The sequence below is a fragment of the Gobius niger genome (genome assembly GCF_951799975.1).
Source record: "Gobius niger genome assembly, chromosome: 13".
NCBI lineage: Eukaryota > Metazoa > Chordata > Actinopteri > Gobiiformes > Gobiidae > Gobius > Gobius niger.
This window is the reverse complement of record NC_136864.1, coordinates 570,583-591,078: the sequence shown is the minus strand read 5'-3', so window position 1 is coordinate 591,078 and position 20,496 is coordinate 570,583. Positions and strand designations below refer to the sequence as shown.

The window sequence follows — 20,496 nt, the reverse complement described above, 5'->3', positions numbered from 1 at the left end:
TGGTCTTTTTTATGGTATTTGGAAGATTAATATTAGTTTCTTGGACGACAGCTCACAGCGCCATGTTCTTTACAGCAGCGAACCCCCTGAGGCGCAATGCGTTATGCACAGTAATCTACTCTTTACTGCGCAGATGCCAAACTACTCCTGGTATTATTACGCCTTACAATATAGTTCCCCCTTTTATCCGCTTAGAAAATCCACATTGTTTAATTGTGTGTAATTATACTTTGTAGTGGAACACTTCACGTAACCATATTTAAATAGGGAAAACGTGGAAGAGCTTGGTAGCTTCTAGCTTGACCTGTTTTGGAGCTATAGATGAGAGAGGGAGAGGCTAAATGCTAACGCTAATGTGCTGTGTTTACGTGACTGAAGATCAGACAGGTCCTAAAGAACTCGTCACAGCTCAGGTAAGAACATATCTCAGTATGGAAAAACTGGCCTATATTCCTTTAAACAAGCACATCTTCTCCAGTTCAGCTTTACCTAAATCTAAAAGCTTCTCAGCCTACAGGTGTAACGCCTCATTTAAAAGCTAAACTGACAAAACTGATCTACGATTTTTGATTCACTTTGTTGTTGTGTTTTTGTCACTTTTTTGTCATTTTTTGTTGCTTTTTCACCACTTTTGTGTCAATTTTTTTTGCCTTTTTGTCCCTCTTGATATGCTTTTTTTAAGAAGCTTTTTAGATTTGGGTAAGGTCGAACTGGAGAAAATGTATTTGGTTAAGGCAGGGGGTTAAGTACTGTAAAAAGGTGAGAAACTCTGTCAATCGCTTAAAACTTTCCAAACAGGAAACACCAAATGAAGTCATAAATGATGCACAGCACTGGCAACTGTAGAAAATGGTGCTTTACTTTTGGCCCTTGGTCCTTTTACAATAAAGAAAATCGTCCCTACAAGAAGCAAACCTGCCGACCCCTGCACTAGACGGTAGTTTGTGAGTTTGATAAAATATCAAAATGATAAATTGATAAAATAGTTTACACTACACTAGTTTAACTAAAAGATTTCCGCAGCAGAAGCTCGTTTTGATCCAGTTTTTTCCCCAGTGTCCCCCAGACACATGAACGCTGTGCTTCCACCCTGATACACTGAAGAACTCAACCATTTAATTCCATGACAACTCATCAGGAAAAGGGCATTTAACACATCTTTTTCTACAAATTTGGCCTCCTGAACTTTTCTTTGATTTGAACAACTTGTTGAGAATCGCCCTCCATCAAAAAGCCATCAGAATAAGTCCAATCACAACAAGAAAAGTCCCATTGTTGTCCCTTTGTGCCTGTGTTTACAACTGTTCCGCTGTGGCGCCATTAACCACAGCGTGGGGGCGGGGCTAGCCGTTCAAAATATCCCCACGACGCTTCCCCATTGGCCGCCGCCGCGTCCCGCCCGAGCGCTGAGCCAACGGGAGGAGGGTACGCGGGGGAGCGACGCGCCGACGGGCCAATGGGCTTCGCGGAGGAGGGCGCTCGCGCTGGAGGTCGGACGGAGCTAAGATGGCGGCTCAGTCCTGCCCTGTCCTCCGTCTGAGCAGCGAGGCCTCTGACACAGCGCCCGACTTTTTCCGTTCATCTTTCTTTATTTCTTTATTTTTGCACCGCTACAATGGACATGAAGAAGAGGATTAGCGAGGAGCTGGGGGACAAGAAACCAGCGGCGGTGAGTTTGCTTGCTTTTTTATTTTATTTCCAGTTTTATTTCAGCGACGCTCGCCTCCATCTGTTCGTCTGGTCACAGGATTTAAGCTACGACTTTAAATTCCCCTTTGATAACTTCGACTTTTTATCGCTTTATTTGTCTTTATTCTGCCCGTAGCCACTGAAAACATCCCCATTTAGCTTCATTTACCGCCGTTGTACCGTTTTAATCCCTCTTATGTCCGCGGAAACGCTAACGTCTCCGCGGAGGATCAGCGGGAGGGGGTCGAGGACTTCCCCGCCGGAGGAGCCTCTGAGGGCGGCCGCGCGGAGCAGAGCCTCCCGCTGATCCCGATAAAGCCGTAAAAGGCGCACAGTTGTCGCGGAGACAGTTGGCGGTTTCCCGCTCTTTGCCCCCGTCGTCAAAAGAAACTCGATCCCGGTGAAGAGCGGCTAATCTGGGGCTAAAACGCCGACCCCCAACCCCCACCCCCCCCCTCCAAGCTCCGCGTCTCTCCCCGGGACCAGCTGCTCTGACCGGGGGACGCGGCGAGAGGCGTCCGCGGGGGCTCCGGGTGAACCGCCGCCGCTGATGGAGGAGAAAACACGGAATAAAGCGACGTTTCGACCCGTTCTCGTGGTTAAATCGACTCCATATTCGCCGCGGACGGAGCCGCACGGGCACGAAACAGTTGTCGGAGCTTTAGGAATGTGGCGGTTTATATTTATCGCGGAATTAATCGTTTTCTTATCGCAATATTCGGTGATGCAACATACTTAAAGTGCTGTTGAAATGATTCAGAATCAAATATCGCGATTTTCCGGCAGTTATTTAATGTAGCTTCTAGTCAAGGCTTAATGATTATTTTTGATTAATCTCCCGCAGTTATTCCGGGACACGTCTCAGACCCCGATAATGATAATTTATCCTATTTCGAGGCATTTGTTATTATTTTACAGGTAGATTTACATAAGAAGCAGCGTCTGACATTGACTTTAAGCTAAATAATGTTTTTATGTCGCACATTCTGGCAAATAAACACACATTTGTCTCCAAAATCAACTGTTTTTTGAAGTACTTGTGTTGTAGATAAGCTTTAGGCCCCCCTGTAGTGCCTCTAAGGCCCCCCAGGGGGCCCTGGACCGGAGGTGGATAGTACTCATTACCTTTACTCAAGTACATGTTTTGAAGTAATCCTCCTTCTTAGAGTACTTTTATCATGAAGTGTCTGTTTCTTGAATAAAAATAATTGTTACTTTTCCCGCTGTAATATTTAACCCCGTAACCGAGCGCAGTTCAACTTTACCCAAATCAAAAAGCTTCTCGACTGGAGAGCAACAGTGTAACGTAGGGCTGTGCAATTAATCGAAATTCGATTACGATTTCGATTACAACAGTAAACGATTACAAAATTAGCATAATCGCAACAAATCGATTTTAATATTTTTTATCAATTTTTTGTTTTTGTTTTTTGTTTTTTTCAATATTTTGTTTTTTCTTCTAATTTTTAATTTTTGGATTTTTGTCACTTTTTTGCTGGATTTTTTTTTAATGGATTTTTTGTCACTTTTTTTGCTGAATTTTTGTCACTTTTTTTGATGGATTTTTTTAAAGGCAACAAATAATCGTTTGAATAATCGTGATTTCAATTATGACAAAAATAATCGTGATTATTATTTTTTCAATAATCGAGCAGCCCTAGTGTAACGCCTCATTTGAAAGCTAAGACCTACAAAACTGATCTTTGAACGAACTTGAAGCGTTTTTGTTTTTGTCTCTGTCTCTTTTTATTGTACCTGTTTTTGTTGATTTTTTTATCACTTTTTCTGTTGCTTTTTTGACGCGTTTTCACCACATTTTTGTCGCTCTTTTGTTGCTTCTTTGTTGTTGTTTTTTCACTTTTTCTGGCACATTTTCTGCGCTTTTTTGTTTTTCATTATGTCGTCGAAAATAAATCGAGACTTTTTCGCTGAAACAGTGACAGTACTCGAGTAACATTTTCTCCGAGTACTTTTTTACTCTTGAGTAAATATTTTGGCCGCTCCTCCGCCGGATCCAAGTGAAATGAAGTAACCTTTTGAAGTAATGGTACTTCACTGTACTTTTTACTTCTACTCGTGTCTGTTTCTTGAGTAAAAGTTATTGTGTGAGTCATTATTGGTTTTGCCGCGTCGTTAAAAAGCATTAATTTAGATTTACTTTGACTTTGAATCAAAATTTATGACGTTTTTCAACAGTTTTTACTGAATAAGTTCAGCAAAAACACCGATAGTTTAAGCCAGAGGTTTAGGTAAGTTTGCTTGATGGAGGCCGGTTTTCCGAGGGCCGAACTCCCGAAATTAGGGATGCACCGATCCGCTTTTTTGAGCTCCCGATCCGATATTTTTGACACTTCATCTGGCCGATACCGATCCGATACAGTCTTTTTGTATTAGTAGATTTTTATATAATATACTGTATATCATTTTATATTATTGCCTATGGATATTACCAGTTTTACCACTAGTTTTACCAGTTGTATTTTTTTCATAAACATGGAAGACGTTTTGGCTTTAGCTTTGAATTTTAACCCCTTAACTCCCGCCTGAACCGGGCACATTTTCTCCAGTTTGGCTTTACCCCAATCCAAAAGCTTCTGGAAAAAAGGTGAGAAAATAGTGACAAAACTGAGACGAAAACAATGATGGAAATGTGACAAAAAAGTGAGAAAACTTTGACAAAAAATGTGACAAAAAAATGACAAAAAAATGACTAAAAATGACTAAAAATTGATTAAAAAACATTACAAAAAAGTTACAAAATGAGTTGAATACCCTCCCAAAAAAGATGGAAAAAAATTTGATGACATGATTAGAAAGTTTTTCAGAAGCATGTGTTTTAATTCTGTTTTGAAATGTGTCTTGTGAGCCCACGAGAGCTGAGCACTTCTGTGAAAGACACAATAATAAGAATAAATCAAATCAAATCAATCATTCAGTGTCCTAGCTTAGCGATAGCATGAAGGCCGTGAACCTGCGGTCCTGGATCTGCAGCGGCTCCATCTGCAGGTTTACCGCTGTGCTGTGATAAACCCTCGAAGCGCGGCGGTGCGGTAAACCTGCAGACTGGAGCCGCTGCAGATTCAGGACCGCAGATTCACGGCCGTCTTGTATCGGACCCGTCCAGTCATCAAATCCGATCCAATCCGATACTCTAAAAAAGCCTGATTGGCTTCCGATACCGATACTGAATATCGAATCGGTACATCCCTACCCGAAATGGTCGCCTGAAGTAAAGTGTCACTTTCAACAAACGCCATTCGTCATTATGACTTAAGAAATGTAAAGGAACTGACTGTAGTTTCACATTTTTGAGTAGTTTGACCTACGGCTGTGCAATTCATCGAAATTCGATTATGATTTCGATTACATCAGTAAACGAGCACAAAATTAGCATAATCGCAAAAAAAAAAAAACCCGATTATAATATTTTTTTTTTATTTTTTTATTTATTTTTATTTATTTATTTTTCTTTGTATATTTTTTTTTTTTTTTTTGCAAAGCCGACTTGCGTTATTTCAGCCGCTGGGATTATTTTCCCTTCGCTTTTCACGCGCCACAACTCATGCTTCTGTCACTTTTTCGTGGCTATATTTTTGTTATATTTTTGTAGAGTTTTCACCCTCGTTTTGAGCTTTTAGATTTGGGTAAAGCCAAACTGGACAGAATGTGCTCGGTTCACGTGGGGCTCACGAGGTAAACAGGCCTTCGACCTCTGATTAGTTTATTATTTCTCAAAATCGTCCCGAGGGCCGGACCTTCCATGCTGGAGGGCCGGATTTGGCCCCTGGGCCTGACGTTACCGACCCCGGTTTAAGCGCTGGGAACTTACTTAAACATCACTATTTCCACAATTTAAGGCGACATTGAAACAAATCAGTTTTAATTACATTTTATCCAAGTACTTTTTCAATTGTAGTTAAATTATTTCAAAGTAACGTTGCTCTGCCCAGGACCCCACTTTGGGAACCACTGATCTGCTGAGTGTGTTTATGATGAATGTTTGGCTGTAAAAGTACATGGGAAAAATACTTTTTCCAGATATTATCCCTCACGAAGCTAAAGCGATGCCGTTTGAAGACGTGTGGAGACGGTAGAGTTCAAAGCAGAGTTTCTAGGGCGCTCTTAGTGGTTTCAAAAGGAACTACAAGGAACTAACTTTGGTTCCTGCTTTCGATACTTTTATTTTCTCGATACCAATAAAGAAATAAATCTTCATATTCAAGTTTTGAGGCTGTTGCTCATCAGAATTTAAAAGAAAAAAAAGTGAAGCACGAGTTCCTAAAAAAAGTGGAACAAATGTTGGTGAAATTGGGGGAAAAGAAGAAAAAATTTAAGGCGAGACACGGCAGGTGAACAGGGGGAAAACATAAATGTAGAGACGTCAATTTGAAACTTCTGCTGAACATTACAGATATAAATATGAGAAAAAAATGTGTTGCATTTTTTCTGTCATTTGATGTTTTCACATAAAAATAAAGCATTTTGAGCATTAAAATGGCCACAATTGCCTATATTTTGGGCCAGATTAAATGGTTTTATTTTATTGACATATTAGTGACTAAGATTTTTCCAGAGGGGATTTTGAATATTTTGTTTAGTTTTTCAATAAACTAATCATCAGTGAGAATATCTGTAAAAACTCAAATTCTGCCTGGTTTTTTTGGTTTCAAAGCTGAATAAATCAGGCTAGGAATTAGATATTAAAAAATCCCTCTGAAAAAACCTTCAGAATGTTGTTGTGTCTCAGCCTGTAAAGTTTGGAGTCTGTGGGAGCTTCTATAAGGGCTCAGGCTCTGCCCGAGTGCGGCTTCTCTCATTCAGAGAAAACCAGCCCTGAAGTTTTGTAGCGAGTGCGCATGCTCGGCCCGTTCTTCCACTTTTCCGCTCCACACCATATTTCAATTTTTTGTAATTTTTTTGTCAAATTTAGTCAATTTTTAGTCAATTTTTTGTCATTTTTAGTCAATTTTTTGTCATTTTTAGTCAATTTTTTGTGTCATTTTTTGTCATTTTTTTTGTCAATTTGTGTCACTTTTTTGTCATTTTTTGTCGCATTTTTTGTCAATTTTTGTCAAATTTTTTGTCAATTTTTTTGTCATTTTTTGTCATTTTTTTGTCAATTTTTGTCACATTTTTTGTCAATTTTTTTGTCATTTTTTGTCACTTTTTTGTCACTTTTTTGTCATTTTTTGTCAATTTTTGTCATTTTTTTGTCAATTTTTGTCATTTTTTGTCAATTTTTTTTGTCATTTTTTGTCTTTTTTTGTCAATTTTTTGGTCATTTTTTGTCACTTTGTTGTATTTTTTGTCATTTTTTTGTCAATTTGTGTCATTTTTTTGTCATTTTTTGTCAATTTTTTTGTCACATTTTTTGTCAATTTTTTGTCATTTTTTTTGTCATTTTTTGTCATTTTTTGTCATTTTTTTGTCACATTTTTTGTCAATTTTTCGTCATTTTTTGTCACATTTTTTGTCACTTTTTTGGAAAAACACCATATTTGGGTGAAAGCGTCATCACGGGGCCCCTTAGCAGGACACGTGGATGTCAAATCTGTCAATATTTATGAATGAAAACCCGCGGGAAAGACGGCCTTTCTACTTCCGGGTCGCCCCCACCTCGCAGACAAAACATCATCAAATAAACATCATCATTTTTATATCTGACATGAAAACTAAGATGTAAAGGGAGGAAAACAGATACAAATCTCCACTCTATCTGCTTTATGGGTTATTGTTAAAGAAAAATGAAACGGGCCACGGCTCCAGCTACAACTGAAGCTGCAGATGAGACGTGAGCGCCACTTCCACATCATGCAGTGCCTTATTTGAAAGCTCAGACCCTCTCGAGGCCGGAGACTTCAGCCACGATGCGTGAGCTGTTACATTAATCCTGTGTTGGTGTTTGGGAGACGCCGGTGTTTGTGGGGTTTGCAGATTGTGTCACTTTGCCTCCTGGTGTGTGCAGGTGGTGGAGCTGCTCCTGGACAGCTGCCTCTCGGCGGACGGCGAGCTCGAGGGCCTGAGCGACGACTTCTCCGCCCTGGAGGTTCTGAGTCTGTGCAACACGGGGCTGAAGAGTCTGAGCAAACTGCCGTCCCTGCCCAAACTCAAGCGGGTCAGTGACTGTAATAACCTTATAATAACCTTATAATAAACATGTTATTACAGCCTCTGTGTGGAGCGTTCACTGCCCAAACTCAAGCGGGTCAGTGTCTGTAATAACCGTATAATAAACATGTTATTACAGCCTCTGTGTGGAGCGTTCACTGCCCAAACTCAAGCGGGTCAGTGACTGTAATAACCTCATAATAACCGTATAATAAACATGTTATTACAGCCTCTGTGCGGAGCGTTCAGTCAGATTAAAGCTCACTGCCTGTCAGTGTCCATCCAATCAGGAAGTGACATAATAAACATGACAAAAAGGTCAAATGGTTAAACCTCCTTGTGTTAGTGTTGTGTTACAGTCTAACGTATGAAAATCTCCTGTTCAGCCACGAGAAACAGATATAAAACCAGACATGCAACAGGCAGAAAATTTCTCTTGCCAACAGTAAGATCGAACAGCATTACGAGGACCTTCACATACAGAGCTCTGCAGGCGTGGAATGGACTTCCAGATAGTCTAACGTTAGTGGAGGACAAGAAGAGATTTACATTTTTACTGAGAAAACTCTTACAAACAAAGATGGATTGAATTTGGCGAATGAACGTGTCATATGATATTCCTTTCTGAATGCAAATATGTGCTACTTTTATGTACAGCTTTTATAGGATTTTAGTTGGATATACAAATGTATTGATACACATTTTGTATGGATTTAAATACTGTTTATACTTTTTGTGAATGGATTTAGTGGGAACCCAGGAAGAATAGCGACAGCATGACTGCGCTAATGGGGATCCTTTCAATAAACAATTAACAATAACGTGTGGTCTTTCCTCTTGTGTTGCAGTTGGAGCTCAGCGATAACGTTCTGACCTCCGGGCTGGAGGTCCTGGCAGAGAAATGTCCCGCCCTCAGTTACCTCAACCTGAGCGGGAACAGCTTCAAGGACCTGAGCGCCTTCAAGGGCCTGGTACGAGAACCACACAGACCTTCAGCAGGGCTGGAGAAGACCAGCCATCTGCTGCTGGGCTTCAGACCTGGTTTAGCTCTGGTTTAGACCTGGTTTAGCTCTGGTTTAGCCCTGGTTTAGCTCTGGTTTAGCCCTGGTTTAGCTCTGGTTTAGCCCTGGTTTAGCCCTGGTTTAGCTCTGGTTTAGCCCTGGTTTAGCCCTGGTTTAGCTCTGGTTTAGCCCTGGTTTAGCTCTGGTTTAGCCCTGGTTTAGCCCTGGTTTAGCTCTGGTTTAGCCCTGGTTTAGCTCTGGTTTAGCCCTGGTTTAGACCTGGTTTAGACCTGGTTTAGCTCTGGTTTAGCCCTGGTTTAGACCTGGTTTAGACCTGGTTTAGACCTGGTTTAGCTCTGGTTTAGCCCTGGTTTAGCCCTGGTTTAGCCCTGGTTTAGCTCTGGTTTAGCCCTGGTTTAGCTCTGGTTTAGCCCTGGTTTAGCTCTGGTTTAGCCCTGGTTTAGACCTGGTTTAGACCTGGTTTAGACCTGGTTTAGCTCTGGTTTAGCTCTGGTTTAGCTCTGGTTTAGACCTGGTTTAGACCTGGTTTAGACCTGGTTTAGACCTGGTTTAGACCTGGTTTAGACCTGGTTTAGCTCTGGTTTAGCTCTGGTTTAGACCTGGTTTAGACCTGGTTTAGACCTGGTTTAGACCTGGTTTAGACCTGGTTTAGACCTGGTTTAGACCTGGTTTAGACCTGGTTTCCTCTAGGACTTAAAAAACAAATATAAACAGAATGTGTTTTTAATTCTTATCTAGTGAATGAAGGATTAAGCCTCATGAGTTTATCACAGGCTGAGGTTTGACTGTGAGGTTTGAGGTTTGACTGTGAGGTTTGACTGTGAGGTTTGACTGTGAGGTTTGAGGTTTGACTGTGAGGTTTGACTGTGAGGTTTGACTGTGAGGTTTGACTGTGAGGTTTGACTGTGAGGTTTGAGGTTTGACTGTGAGGTTTGACTGTGAGGTTTGACTGTGAGGTTTGACTCTGAGGTTTGACTCTGAGGTTTGACTCTGAGGTTTGACTCTGAGGTTTGACTGTGAGGTTTGAGGTTCGACTCTGAGGTTCACTGTGAGGTTGGATCCTCATCGTCTCTGTGTGTCTGAGCAGCAGAAACTGTCGTCGCTTCAGTCGCTGGACGTGGACGAGGATGAGGAGGATGAAGAGTCCTGGAGGGAGCGAGTGTTCGAGCTGCTGCCTCAGATCTGCTTCTTAAACGGCTTCGACCAGGACCACAACCAGGCGCCGGACGGTCAGTCCAGGACACGCCCTTTTAGAACACCGGCATTTAGGACACGCCGCTTAGGACACGCCGTTTAGGACACGCCCTTTAGGACACGCCGCTTAGGACACGCCGTTTAGGACACGCCGTTTAGGACACGCCCTTTAGGACACGCCGCTTAGGACACGCCGTTTAGGACACGCCGCTTAGGACACGCCGCTTAGGACACGCCGCTTACGAAACGCCGCTTACGACACGCCGCTTAGGACACGCCGCTTAGGACACGCCGCTTAGGACACGCCGCTTAGGACACGCCCTTTAGAACACGGCCTTTAGAACACCGGCATTTAGAACACCGGCATTTAGAACACGGCATTTAGAACACAGCATTTAGAATACCGGCATTTAGAATACCGGCATTTAGAACACGCCCTTTAGAATACCGGCATTTAGAATACCGGCATTTAGAATACCGGCATTTAGAATACCGGCATTTAGAATACCGGCATTTAGAATACCGGCATTTAGAATACCGGCATTTAGAACACCGGCATTTAGAACACGGCATTTAGAATACCGGCATTTAGAACACGCCCTTTAGAATACCGGCATTTAGAACACGCCCTTTAGAATACGCCCTTTAGAATACCGGCATTTAGAATACCGGCATTTAGAATACCGGCATTTAGAACACGCCCTTTAGAATACGCCCTTTAGAATACCGGCATTTAGAACACGCCCTTTAGAATACCGGCATTTAGAATACGCCCTTTAGAATACCGGCATTTAGAATACCGGCATTTAGAATACCGGCATTTAGAATACGCCCTTTAGAATACCGGCATTTAGAATACGCCCTTTAGAATACCGGCATTTAGAACACGCCCTTTAGAATACCGGCATTTAGAATACGCCCTTTAGAATACCGGCATTTAGAATACCGGCATTTAGAACACGCCCTTTAGAATACCGGCATTTAGAATACGCCCTTTAGAATACCGGCATTTAGAATACGCCCTTTAGAATACGCCCTTTAGAATACCGGCATTTAGAATACGCCCTTTAGAATACGCCCTTTAGAATACCGGCATTTAGAATACCGGCATTTAGAATACCGGCATTTAGAATACGCCCTTTAGAATACCGGCATTTAGAATACCGGCATTTAGAACACGCCCTTTAGAATACCGGCATTTAGAATACGCCCTTTAGAATACGCCCTTTAGAATACCGGCATTTAGAATACCGGCATTTAGAATACCGGCATTTAGAATACCGGCATTTAGAACACGCCCTTTAGAATACGCCCTTTAGAATACGCCCTTTAGAATACGCCCTTTAGAATACCGGCATTTAGAATACGCCCTTTAGAATACCGGCATTTAGAATACCGGCATTTAGAACACGCCCTTTAGAATACCGGCATTTAGAATACCGGCATTTAGAACACGCCCTTTAGAATACCGGCATTTAGAATACCGGCATTTAGAATACCGGCATTTAGAATACCGGCATTTAGAACACCGGCATTTAGAACACGGCATTTAGAATACCGGCATTTAGAACACGCCCTTTAGAATACCGGCATTTAGAACACGCCCTTTAGAATACCGGCATTTAGAACACGCCCTTTAGAATACCGGCATTTAGAATACGCCCTTTAGAATACCGGCATTTAGAACACGCCCTTTAGAATACCGGCATTTAGAATACCGGCATTTAGAACACCGGCATTTAGAACACCGGCATTTAGAACACGCCCTTTAGAATACCGGCATTTAGAACACGCCCTTTAGAATACCGGCATTTAGAATACGCCCTTTAGAATACGCCCTTTAGAATACCGGCATTTAGAACACGCCCTTTAGAACACGCCCTTTAGAATACCGGCATTTAGAATACGCCCTTTAGAATACCGGCATTTAGAATACCGGCATTTAGAACACCGGCATTTAGAACACGCCCTTTAGAATACCGGCATTTAGAATACGCCCTTTAGAATACCGGCATTTAGAACACGCCCTCTAGAATACCGGCATTTAGAACACGCCCTTTAGAATACCGGCATTTAGAACACGCCCTTTAGAACACGCCCTTTAGAAAACGCCCTTTAGAATACCGGCATTTAGAATACGCCCTTTAGAACACGCCCTTTAGAACATGCCCTTTAGAATACCGGCATTTAGAATACGCCCTTTAAAATACGCCCTTTAGAACACGCCCTTTAGAACACGCCCTTTAGAATACCGGCATTTAGAATACGCCCTTTAGAACATGCCCTTTAGAACACGCCCTTTAGAATACCGGCATTTAGAACACACCCTTTAGAACACGCCCTTTAGAATACCGGCATTTAGAATACGCCCTTTAGAATACGCCCTTTAGAATACGCCCTTTAGAACATGCCATTTAGAACACGCCCTTTAGAATACCGGCATTTAGAACACGCCCTTTAGAATACCGGCATTTAGAATACGCCCTTTAGAATACGCCCTTTAGAATACGCCCTTTAGAACATGCCATTTAGAACACGCCCTTTAGAATACCGGCATTTAGAATACCGGCATTTAGAATACGCCCTTTAGAATACGCCCTTTAGAATACCGGCATTTAGAATACGCCCTTTAGAATACCGGCATTTAGAACACGCCCTTTAGAACACGCCCTTTAGAACACGCCCTTTAGAACACGCCCTTTAGAATACCGGCATTTAGAATACGCCCTTTAGAACACGCCCTTTAGAACACGCCCTTTAGAACACGCCCTTTAGAATACCGGCATTTAGAATACGCCCTTTAGAACACGCCGTTTAGAACACCAGTGTTTACTTTAGGACACTGGCCTTTAGAATACAGGCGACGGACAGTCAGTTAGGACTCGGGCCTTTAGGACTCGCGCCTTTAGGACTAAATCATCAAACAGTTTGTCTCGTCGTCGCCGTTGCTTTACTTCCTGTTGTTTCTTTAGACGACGACGATGAGGCTGGTCCCCATGACGACGACGACGACGATGATGATGACGAGGAAGACGAGGAGGACGAAGGCTCTGAGGACGAGGAGGAGGTGGGCCTGTCTTACCTCATGAAGGAAGGCATCCAGGTCTGTGTTTACTCTTTACTCCCAGGAAACATTTAAACACGAGGATCAGACGAACATAGCATAGTTTGGCGGCCATTTTGAATACCGAAGTACTATTATGCAGTACTACAACATGTACTACAACGTGTAACAGTATCTCTACTCAGGATGGAAATGAAAGACACTGATCGACAGAGGCTTTTTTCTGACTCGTAATCATTGTTTGAGAAGATAAGAGTAAAAACACGTTTATGTGATGAAACCAGTAAATCTCCTTCTGTGGAGCGACAGCAGGATTTACTAAAGATCTTCACTCTGAAGAAGGGATTTCTCTTGGAGACAAAATGAACACATCAAAGAGGAACAAAACCTTTCTCTGAGACTCTGTCGACATGACAAACTGTAAAAATCACAGTCTGAGTCAGTGTTTCAGCTGCTCAAGACGTTAGCATGCTACCGGTTAGCTTCAGCACGATAAACACATGTGTGGCTCACATATATCAACACTGAGGCAATGCTACAGTAACAGCTCTGACCTCTGACCTCTGTCACGGGTTTATCCTGTGGTTCAGGGATTTCACTTGGAGACTAAATGCTAACCGGTAGCATGCTAATGTCTTGAGCAGCTTAAACACTGACTCTCTGGTTTCTTCACAAAAACGTGTGTTTTCTAGTTGAGCGATGATTACGCCACAGTCAGTCGGTCGTCTTTCTGTTCTGTCCTGAGTAGAGATGTTGTTACATGTAGTTCTGCATAATTCTACTTCGGTATTCAAAATGGCCGCCATTGTAGCCTTAATAGTGTGAACTCAGATTGAGGGACGGCTTTGGGCGAAAATCAGCTTTATTTTAGACTTGTTTTAACCTCTTAACTCCTGAACCTGAACATGTTTTCTACAAATTCTCCAAATCTAAAAGCTTCTTCAAAACAGAGGCAAAAAATGAGGATGAAAACGCAACAAAAAAAGCTAAAAAGTGACCCCAAAAAATCAAAAATCCAGAAAAAAAGTGACCAAAATCCAGGAAAAAAAGACAAAAATCCAGTAGAAAAAGTGACAAAAATCCAGAAAAAAAAATGTAAAAAAGTGACAAAAACACATAAGGGAAATAAAAAGAGGAGAGAATGGATCTGGTTTTGGTAGTCAGAGATTAACTTCTGTCACTTCTGTTTTATTTTTCCTTTTGGCCAAACGTGTAAAGTTTCTCTTGTTTTCCTGTGACTGTTCCAGGACGAGGAAGACGACGGCGACTACGTAGAGGAAGACGACGATGAGGAAGAGGACGGAGGTTTGTTTTCAGGACGAGCTTTACTCAAACCGTGAGACGCCGAGGCTTCACTATAAACCCTGTGTTTCAGACGTGGACGGCCTCCGCGGCGAGAAGAGGAAGCGAGACGCCGAGGACGAAGACGACGATGATGAATAAACCCGCCCCTTCATCCCCACAGCCAACCAGAGCCCAGGAACCCGCCCCTTCATCCCCACAGCCAACCAGAGCCCAGGAACCCGCCCCTTCATCCCCACAGCCAACCAGAGCCCAGGAACCCCCGCCCCTTCATCCCCACAGCCCATCAGAGCCCAGGAACCCGCCCCTTCATCCCCACAGCCAACCAGAGCCCAGGAACCCGCCCCTTCATCCCCACAGCCAACCAGAGCTCAGGAACCCGCCCCTTCATCCCCACAGCCAACCAGAGCCCAGGAACCCGCCCCTTCATCCCCACAGCCCATCAGAGCCCAGGAACCCGCCCCTTCATCCAACCAGAGCCCAGGAACCCGCCCCTTCATCCCCACAGCCAACCAGAGCCCAGGAACCCGCCCCTTCATCCCCACAGCCAACCAGAGCCCAGGAACCCGCCCCTTCATCCCCACAGCCCATCAGAGCCCAGGAACCCGCCCCTTCATCCCCACAGCCCATCAGAGCCCAGGAACCCGCCCCTTCATCCAACCAGAGCCCAGGAACCCGCCCCTTCATCCCCACAGCCAACCAGAGCCCAGGAACCCGCCCCTTCATCCCCACAGCCCATCAGAGCCCAGGAACCCGCCCCTTCATCCCCACAGCCCATCAGAGCCCAGGAACCCGCCCCTTCATCCAACCAGAGCCCAGGAACCCGCCCCTTCATCCCCACAGCCAACCAGAGCCCAGGAACCCGCCCCTTCATCCCCACAGCCAACCAGAGCCCAGGAACCCGCCCCTCGTCCCTTTAAACGTGTGACTTCCCAAAGACTAAACGTAACGCCCCCTTTGAACTTCCCCACGTGTGTAAACGCGCCGGAGACGCTGCAGGTGAACGGGTTAAAGGTTTGGGATCCACGTGTAGCAGGAGACGGCGCCGGCATCCAAATATGGGCATTTCCTTTGTGGGAAAAATGCTCTGTATCTACAATGGGGGCCATTTTGATTCGATCGGCCGATGTGTTTTTCTGAGCTCGATCTGCTCGGCCGATATTCTTGGCCGATTTTTTCAGATGTCTGGTGTCCTGTAAAAACTTAAGCGTTTCATGTGGAGCAGCTGAAAATGACATGGTGGTAACTATGGTAACTATAGATACAGACGCATCTCTGGAATCGCCCATATATGGTCATGTTTGAAAACAGTTCAGGGGAAAACAATTTAGAAAAAATCTAAACTTTCTGTGTTATGAATAAAGTTTCTACTAAATAAAGAAACACAGACATGGGGAGGAGCAAAGTGGTTCAACAGCCCATAAATACATTAAAAACAGAGAATGCTAACATGATGCTACATGTTAGCATCGGGCTAATGCTAACGGTTAGCTAGTGCTAGCTACAACTGCCGTTTTTTCACTTCTACTGAACAATCTGAAAATATCCACATGGGCCCGATTTAGACTTGACTTTATTTATGTGATAAATAAGTTGATTTTCCACCAGAAAATGGATAAAAAGAGGGAAAATTGTGTTTCTCTAAAGATTCTATTTTCCCCCTGGGCAAAGCCACGCCCCCTTCTATGACGAGATGCGTCTGTATCTATGTGGTAACTATGGTAACTGGTGAATTGCAGATGTTTTGTCTGAGTTTTTGGTGAAAATCTCCGTCATTACTGGGAGAATCTACATGAAACAAAAACTGTCTGGAAGTTCAGAGTCGTCTCTTCAGCTCAGATGAAACTGTCGTCCCGTCGTCTCCTCAAAGTGGAGTCGATGTTCAGAAACATGAGGTGATGATGGTCAGAAAAATAATCCAGTAAATCAGGGAAACATTTCCACATTCACCGTGTTTTTATATGAAACAAAGACCAAACTTCTCTGATCCTCAGCCGGAGCTTCAGGAGCTCCGCCCTCACGTCGGGAGCTCCGCCCTCACGTCGGTAGCTCCGCCCTCATGTCGGAGGCTCCGCCCTGACGCCGGGAGCCCCGCCCTGACGTCAGAGTGAAGCCCCGCCCTGACGTCGGGAGCCCCGCCCTGACATCAGAGTGAAGCTCCGCCCTGACGTCGGAGGCCCCGCCCCGACATCAGGAGCCCCGCCCCCTGCCTCTGTCTCTCCTTCACCTGCAGCCTGGTGTGATTTTCCGAGTGTTCGAGTCGGTGAAAACAAACCTTTTCTCATTTTCCTCAAAGTGAATCAGGGCCGACGTTAGTTTTCCTCCGTTTCCCATCATGCCCTGCTCTGGGCTCCTCCTCCTGGCTCCGCTGGCCCCTCCCCCTCTGTAAATAGATGTGTGACGTCTGTAGCTCGTGTTGTTTTTATTATTTTATTTTTTTATTCCCGTGTGATGTCATCAGAGTTTTGGAATAAAAACGACTGGATTCAAACACGAGTCTCTGTGATTTCACTCAAGTCCAGAAAACTGAGAAAACCAGGTTCTTATGAGGAGGTGCTTTGAGTTCAGGACCCGCAGAGCCGTGAGTGTCCACCAGGGGGCGGCGCTGTCCCAGGTTTCATGTCTGAGGGGAAAGAAGAGAGGGTTTCCAGTTTAACCTCTTAACTCCCGCCTGAACCGAGCAAGTTTTCTCCAGTTTGGCTTTACCCCATAAAAGGTGAGAAAATAACAACAAAACTGAGACGAAAACAATGATAGAAATGTGATTAAAAAAAGTGACGGAAAAATGACAAAAATGTTACAAAAAAATTACAAAAATATAAAAATGTGACAAAAAAATGATGAAAAATTGATGAAAAAGTGGCAAAAATGTCACAAGAAATTGACAAAAAAATTACAAAATATTGACAAAAAAGGACCAGAAAATGACAAGAAATTGACGGAAAAATGACAAAAATGTGACAAAAAAATACAAAAATGTGATCAAATTTGACAAGAAAATTACAAAAAATTGACAAAAAAATGTCAATTTTTCATCACATTTTTTGTCATTTTTTGTAATTTTCTTGACAAAAAAAGACAAATGTGACAGTAATTTGACCCAAAAAATGACCAAAAAAAGTGACAATGAGTTGAAAACCCAACAAAAAAATGTGATGACGTGAGGAAAAAGATCCTCTCGGTTCAGGCGGGAGTTAAGAGGTTAAACGTGCAAATCTGAGAAGGAAAAAAGTCACAAATCTGCCAGAGATAAAATAGATTCGTGAGGCAAAAAGACAGTTGAGATAAATATAAGTTTATGAAGAAAAAAGTAAAACATTTGCTTGATGTTTTTCTTGGTACAATCGAGACAAATAAACTTTTAAACTTTAAAGCTGCCGCTGAACAGTAGACTTTGCTCAGAGATTTTCAGCTGAAGCTCCTAATGGAGGAAACCGATATGAGCCGATCTTTACCTGGATCCTCCCACAGGTGAGGCTTCAGGCAGAACATGAGGCCGGTTAGTTTATTTAACCTCTTAACTCCCGCCTGAACCGAGAGGATCTTTTTCCTCACGTCATCAGATTTTTCTTCCATCATTTTTTTGTCGGGTATTTAACTCATTTTTGTAACATTTTTGTCATTTTTTCGTCAATTTTTTGTCACTTTTTTGTCACATTTTTGTCACTTTTTTTGTCAATTTTTTATCAAATGTTTGTCATTTTTTAGTCACATTTTTGTCATTTTTTGTCATTTTTTCCCACAATATTTTGTCCATTTCTTGTGACATTTTTGCCACTTTTTCATCAATTTTTCGTCACTTTTTTGTCACATTTCTGTCATTGTTTTCGTCTTAGTTTTGTTATTTTCTCACCTTTTCCCCTGAAGCTTTTGGATTGGGGTAAAGCCAAACTGGAGAAAAAGTGCTCGGTTCAGGCGGGAGTTCAGGGGTTTTAAACATGTTTTTCATCTGATGAAATAAAGTTTGCACTAATGATCCACTGACCCTTTGTCAAAAGTCTGAAAGGTCGAAGTGTTTGGATCCTGCTGTTACAAGACAAACAGCAGGTGGCGCCAAAGTCACTGAAAATTAAATCATTAAAAGTCAAAAACTGATCCAAATGTGTGAGGTTTTTTTCAGGTTCGATCTGACGTTTGCAGATTTATATGAGATGTTCCATTTGTGGCGCTGATGATCAATGAATAATCCCTGAAAAATCCCTGAATAATCCCCGATAGTAACTTTCACATTCATCACATTTTCATCTTTTTTTTCCTCGATTTAACAAAAGTCCAAAACTGTCAGAAAAACTGTTTATTCAGAAAAAAACAACTTGATTTTTACAGAGGATCTGCAGTACCTCGAGTCTCCACCAGAGGGCGTCTCTGTCCCACAGTCTCACATGTTTCATTATTAATTAATTACATGTTTAATAATTAATATAGAAGGAATAAAATAAACAAAAGTGACGTATTTAAAAATGTACAGAAATATATTCACTGTTTCATATCAACAACGAGAAATTATGTTTTTACAAATGTCCAGAAAGACCCTGGTTTAGTCCTGGTTTAGTCCTGGTTTAGTCCTTGTTTAGTCCTGGTTTAGTCCTGGTTTGGTCCGGACTGGGCTCAGACTTTGATGTGCATCAGGACCTGTTTCCGATGACTCTGGAAATCCTCCGGAACCGTGTCTGAAAAACAGGAGTTTATTTATTTATCACTTTTATATTGAAACCTAAGTTGAAATATTTGTAAGTTTGTGAGTTACCCCCTGATGTCACAGACTGTCTCTTTAAGCCCCTGATGTTACAGACTGTCTCTTTAAGCCCCTGATGTTACAGACTGTCTCTTTAAGCCCCTGATGTTACAGACTGTCTCTTTAAGCCCCTGATGTCACAGACTGTCTCTTTAAGTCTCTGATGTTCTACACTGTCTCTTTAAGCCCCTGATGTCACAGACTGTCTCTTTAAGTCTCTGATGTTCTACACTGTCTCTTTAAGCCCCTGATGTTACAGACTGTCTCTTTAAGCCCCTGATGTCACAGACTGTCTCTTTAAGTCTCTGATGTTCTACACTGTCTCTTTAAGCCCCTGATGTCACAGACTGTCTCTTTAAGTCTCTGATGTTCTACACTGTCTCTTTAAGCCCCTGATGTTACAGACTGTCTCTTTAAGCCCCTGATGTTACAGACTGTCTCTTTAAGCCTCTGATGTTCTACACTGTCTCTTTAAGTCTCTGATGTTCTACACTGTCTCTTTAAGCCCCTGATGTTACAGACTGTCTCTTTAAGCCCCTGATGTTACAGACTGTCTCTTTAAGCCTCTGATGTTACAGACTGTCTCTTTAAGCCCCTGATGTTACAGACTGTCTCTTTAAGCCTCTGATGTTCTACACTGTCTCTTTAAGCCCCTGATGTTACAGACTGTCTCTTTAAGCCTCTGATGTTCTACACTGTCTCTTTAAGTCTCTGATGTTCTACACTGTCTCTTTAAGCCCCTGATGTTACAGACTGTCTCTTTAAGCCCCTGATGTTACAGACTGTCTCTTTAAGCCTCTGATGTTACAGACTGTCTCTTTAAGCCCCTGATGTTACAGACTGTCTCTTTAAGCCCCTGATGTTACAGACTGTCTCTTTAAGCCTCTGATGTTACAGACTGTCTCTTTAAGCCTCTGATGTTACAGACTGTCTCTTTAAGTCTCTGATGTTCTACACTGTCTCTTTAAGTTACCGTTGCAGCGGTAGCGCAGGTTGGACCAGATGATGTTCTCCTGAGAGAAACAGAAAACTCCGAGTCGACCTCCTCTCATGGACGAGTCGAGGATCACGCCGCTGTCGGCCACTTGCTCCGCCCCCTCGAACAAGCGCAGCCTGAAACCACACACGCATTACTATACTTACTATATACTAGAACTAACTATATACTATACTATACTATACTATACTTACTATACTATACTATACTATACTATATACTATACTATATACTATACTATACTATACTATACTATACTATACTTACTATACTATACTATACTATACTATATACTATACTATATACTATACTATATACTATACTATACTTTACCATACTATACTATACTTTACTATACTATACTATACTATACTATACTATACTA

At 42.6% G+C, this 20,496-nt stretch overlaps 2 protein-coding genes across 2 annotated transcripts in view; one reads left to right on the top strand and one right to left on the bottom strand.

Annotated features, from left to right (window-relative positions):
- The first annotated feature begins 1,480 nt into the window (after window positions 1-1,480).
- On the top strand, window positions 1,481-14,652 carry LOC306972587 (acidic leucine-rich nuclear phosphoprotein 32 family member E-like). Its single transcript, XM_079569250.1, has 7 exons — window positions 1,481-1,669; window positions 7,655-7,804; window positions 8,646-8,768; window positions 9,907-10,048; window positions 12,986-13,116; window positions 14,325-14,382; window positions 14,453-14,652. Exons 1-7 carry the CDS (start codon window positions 1,616-1,618, stop codon window positions 14,518-14,520), a joined length of 726 nt encoding a protein of 241 aa, XP_079425376.1. The 5' UTR covers window positions 1,481-1,615; the 3' UTR covers window positions 14,521-14,652.
- Window positions 14,653-18,916: 4,264 nt separating this feature from the next.
- Window positions 18,917-20,496, bottom strand: part of thbs3a (thrombospondin 3a) — a 57,008-nt gene continuing 55,428 nt past the window's right edge. The window contains exons 20-21 of the mRNA XM_079569634.1: window positions 20,088-20,227; window positions 18,917-19,049 (exon numbers count right to left, since the gene is read on the bottom strand). Of these exons, the coding sequence (XP_079425760.1) occupies window positions 18,988-19,049; window positions 20,088-20,227 (202 nt within the window). The 3' untranslated portion in view covers window positions 18,917-18,987. The remainder of the gene's footprint in view (window positions 19,050-20,087; window positions 20,228-20,496) is intronic.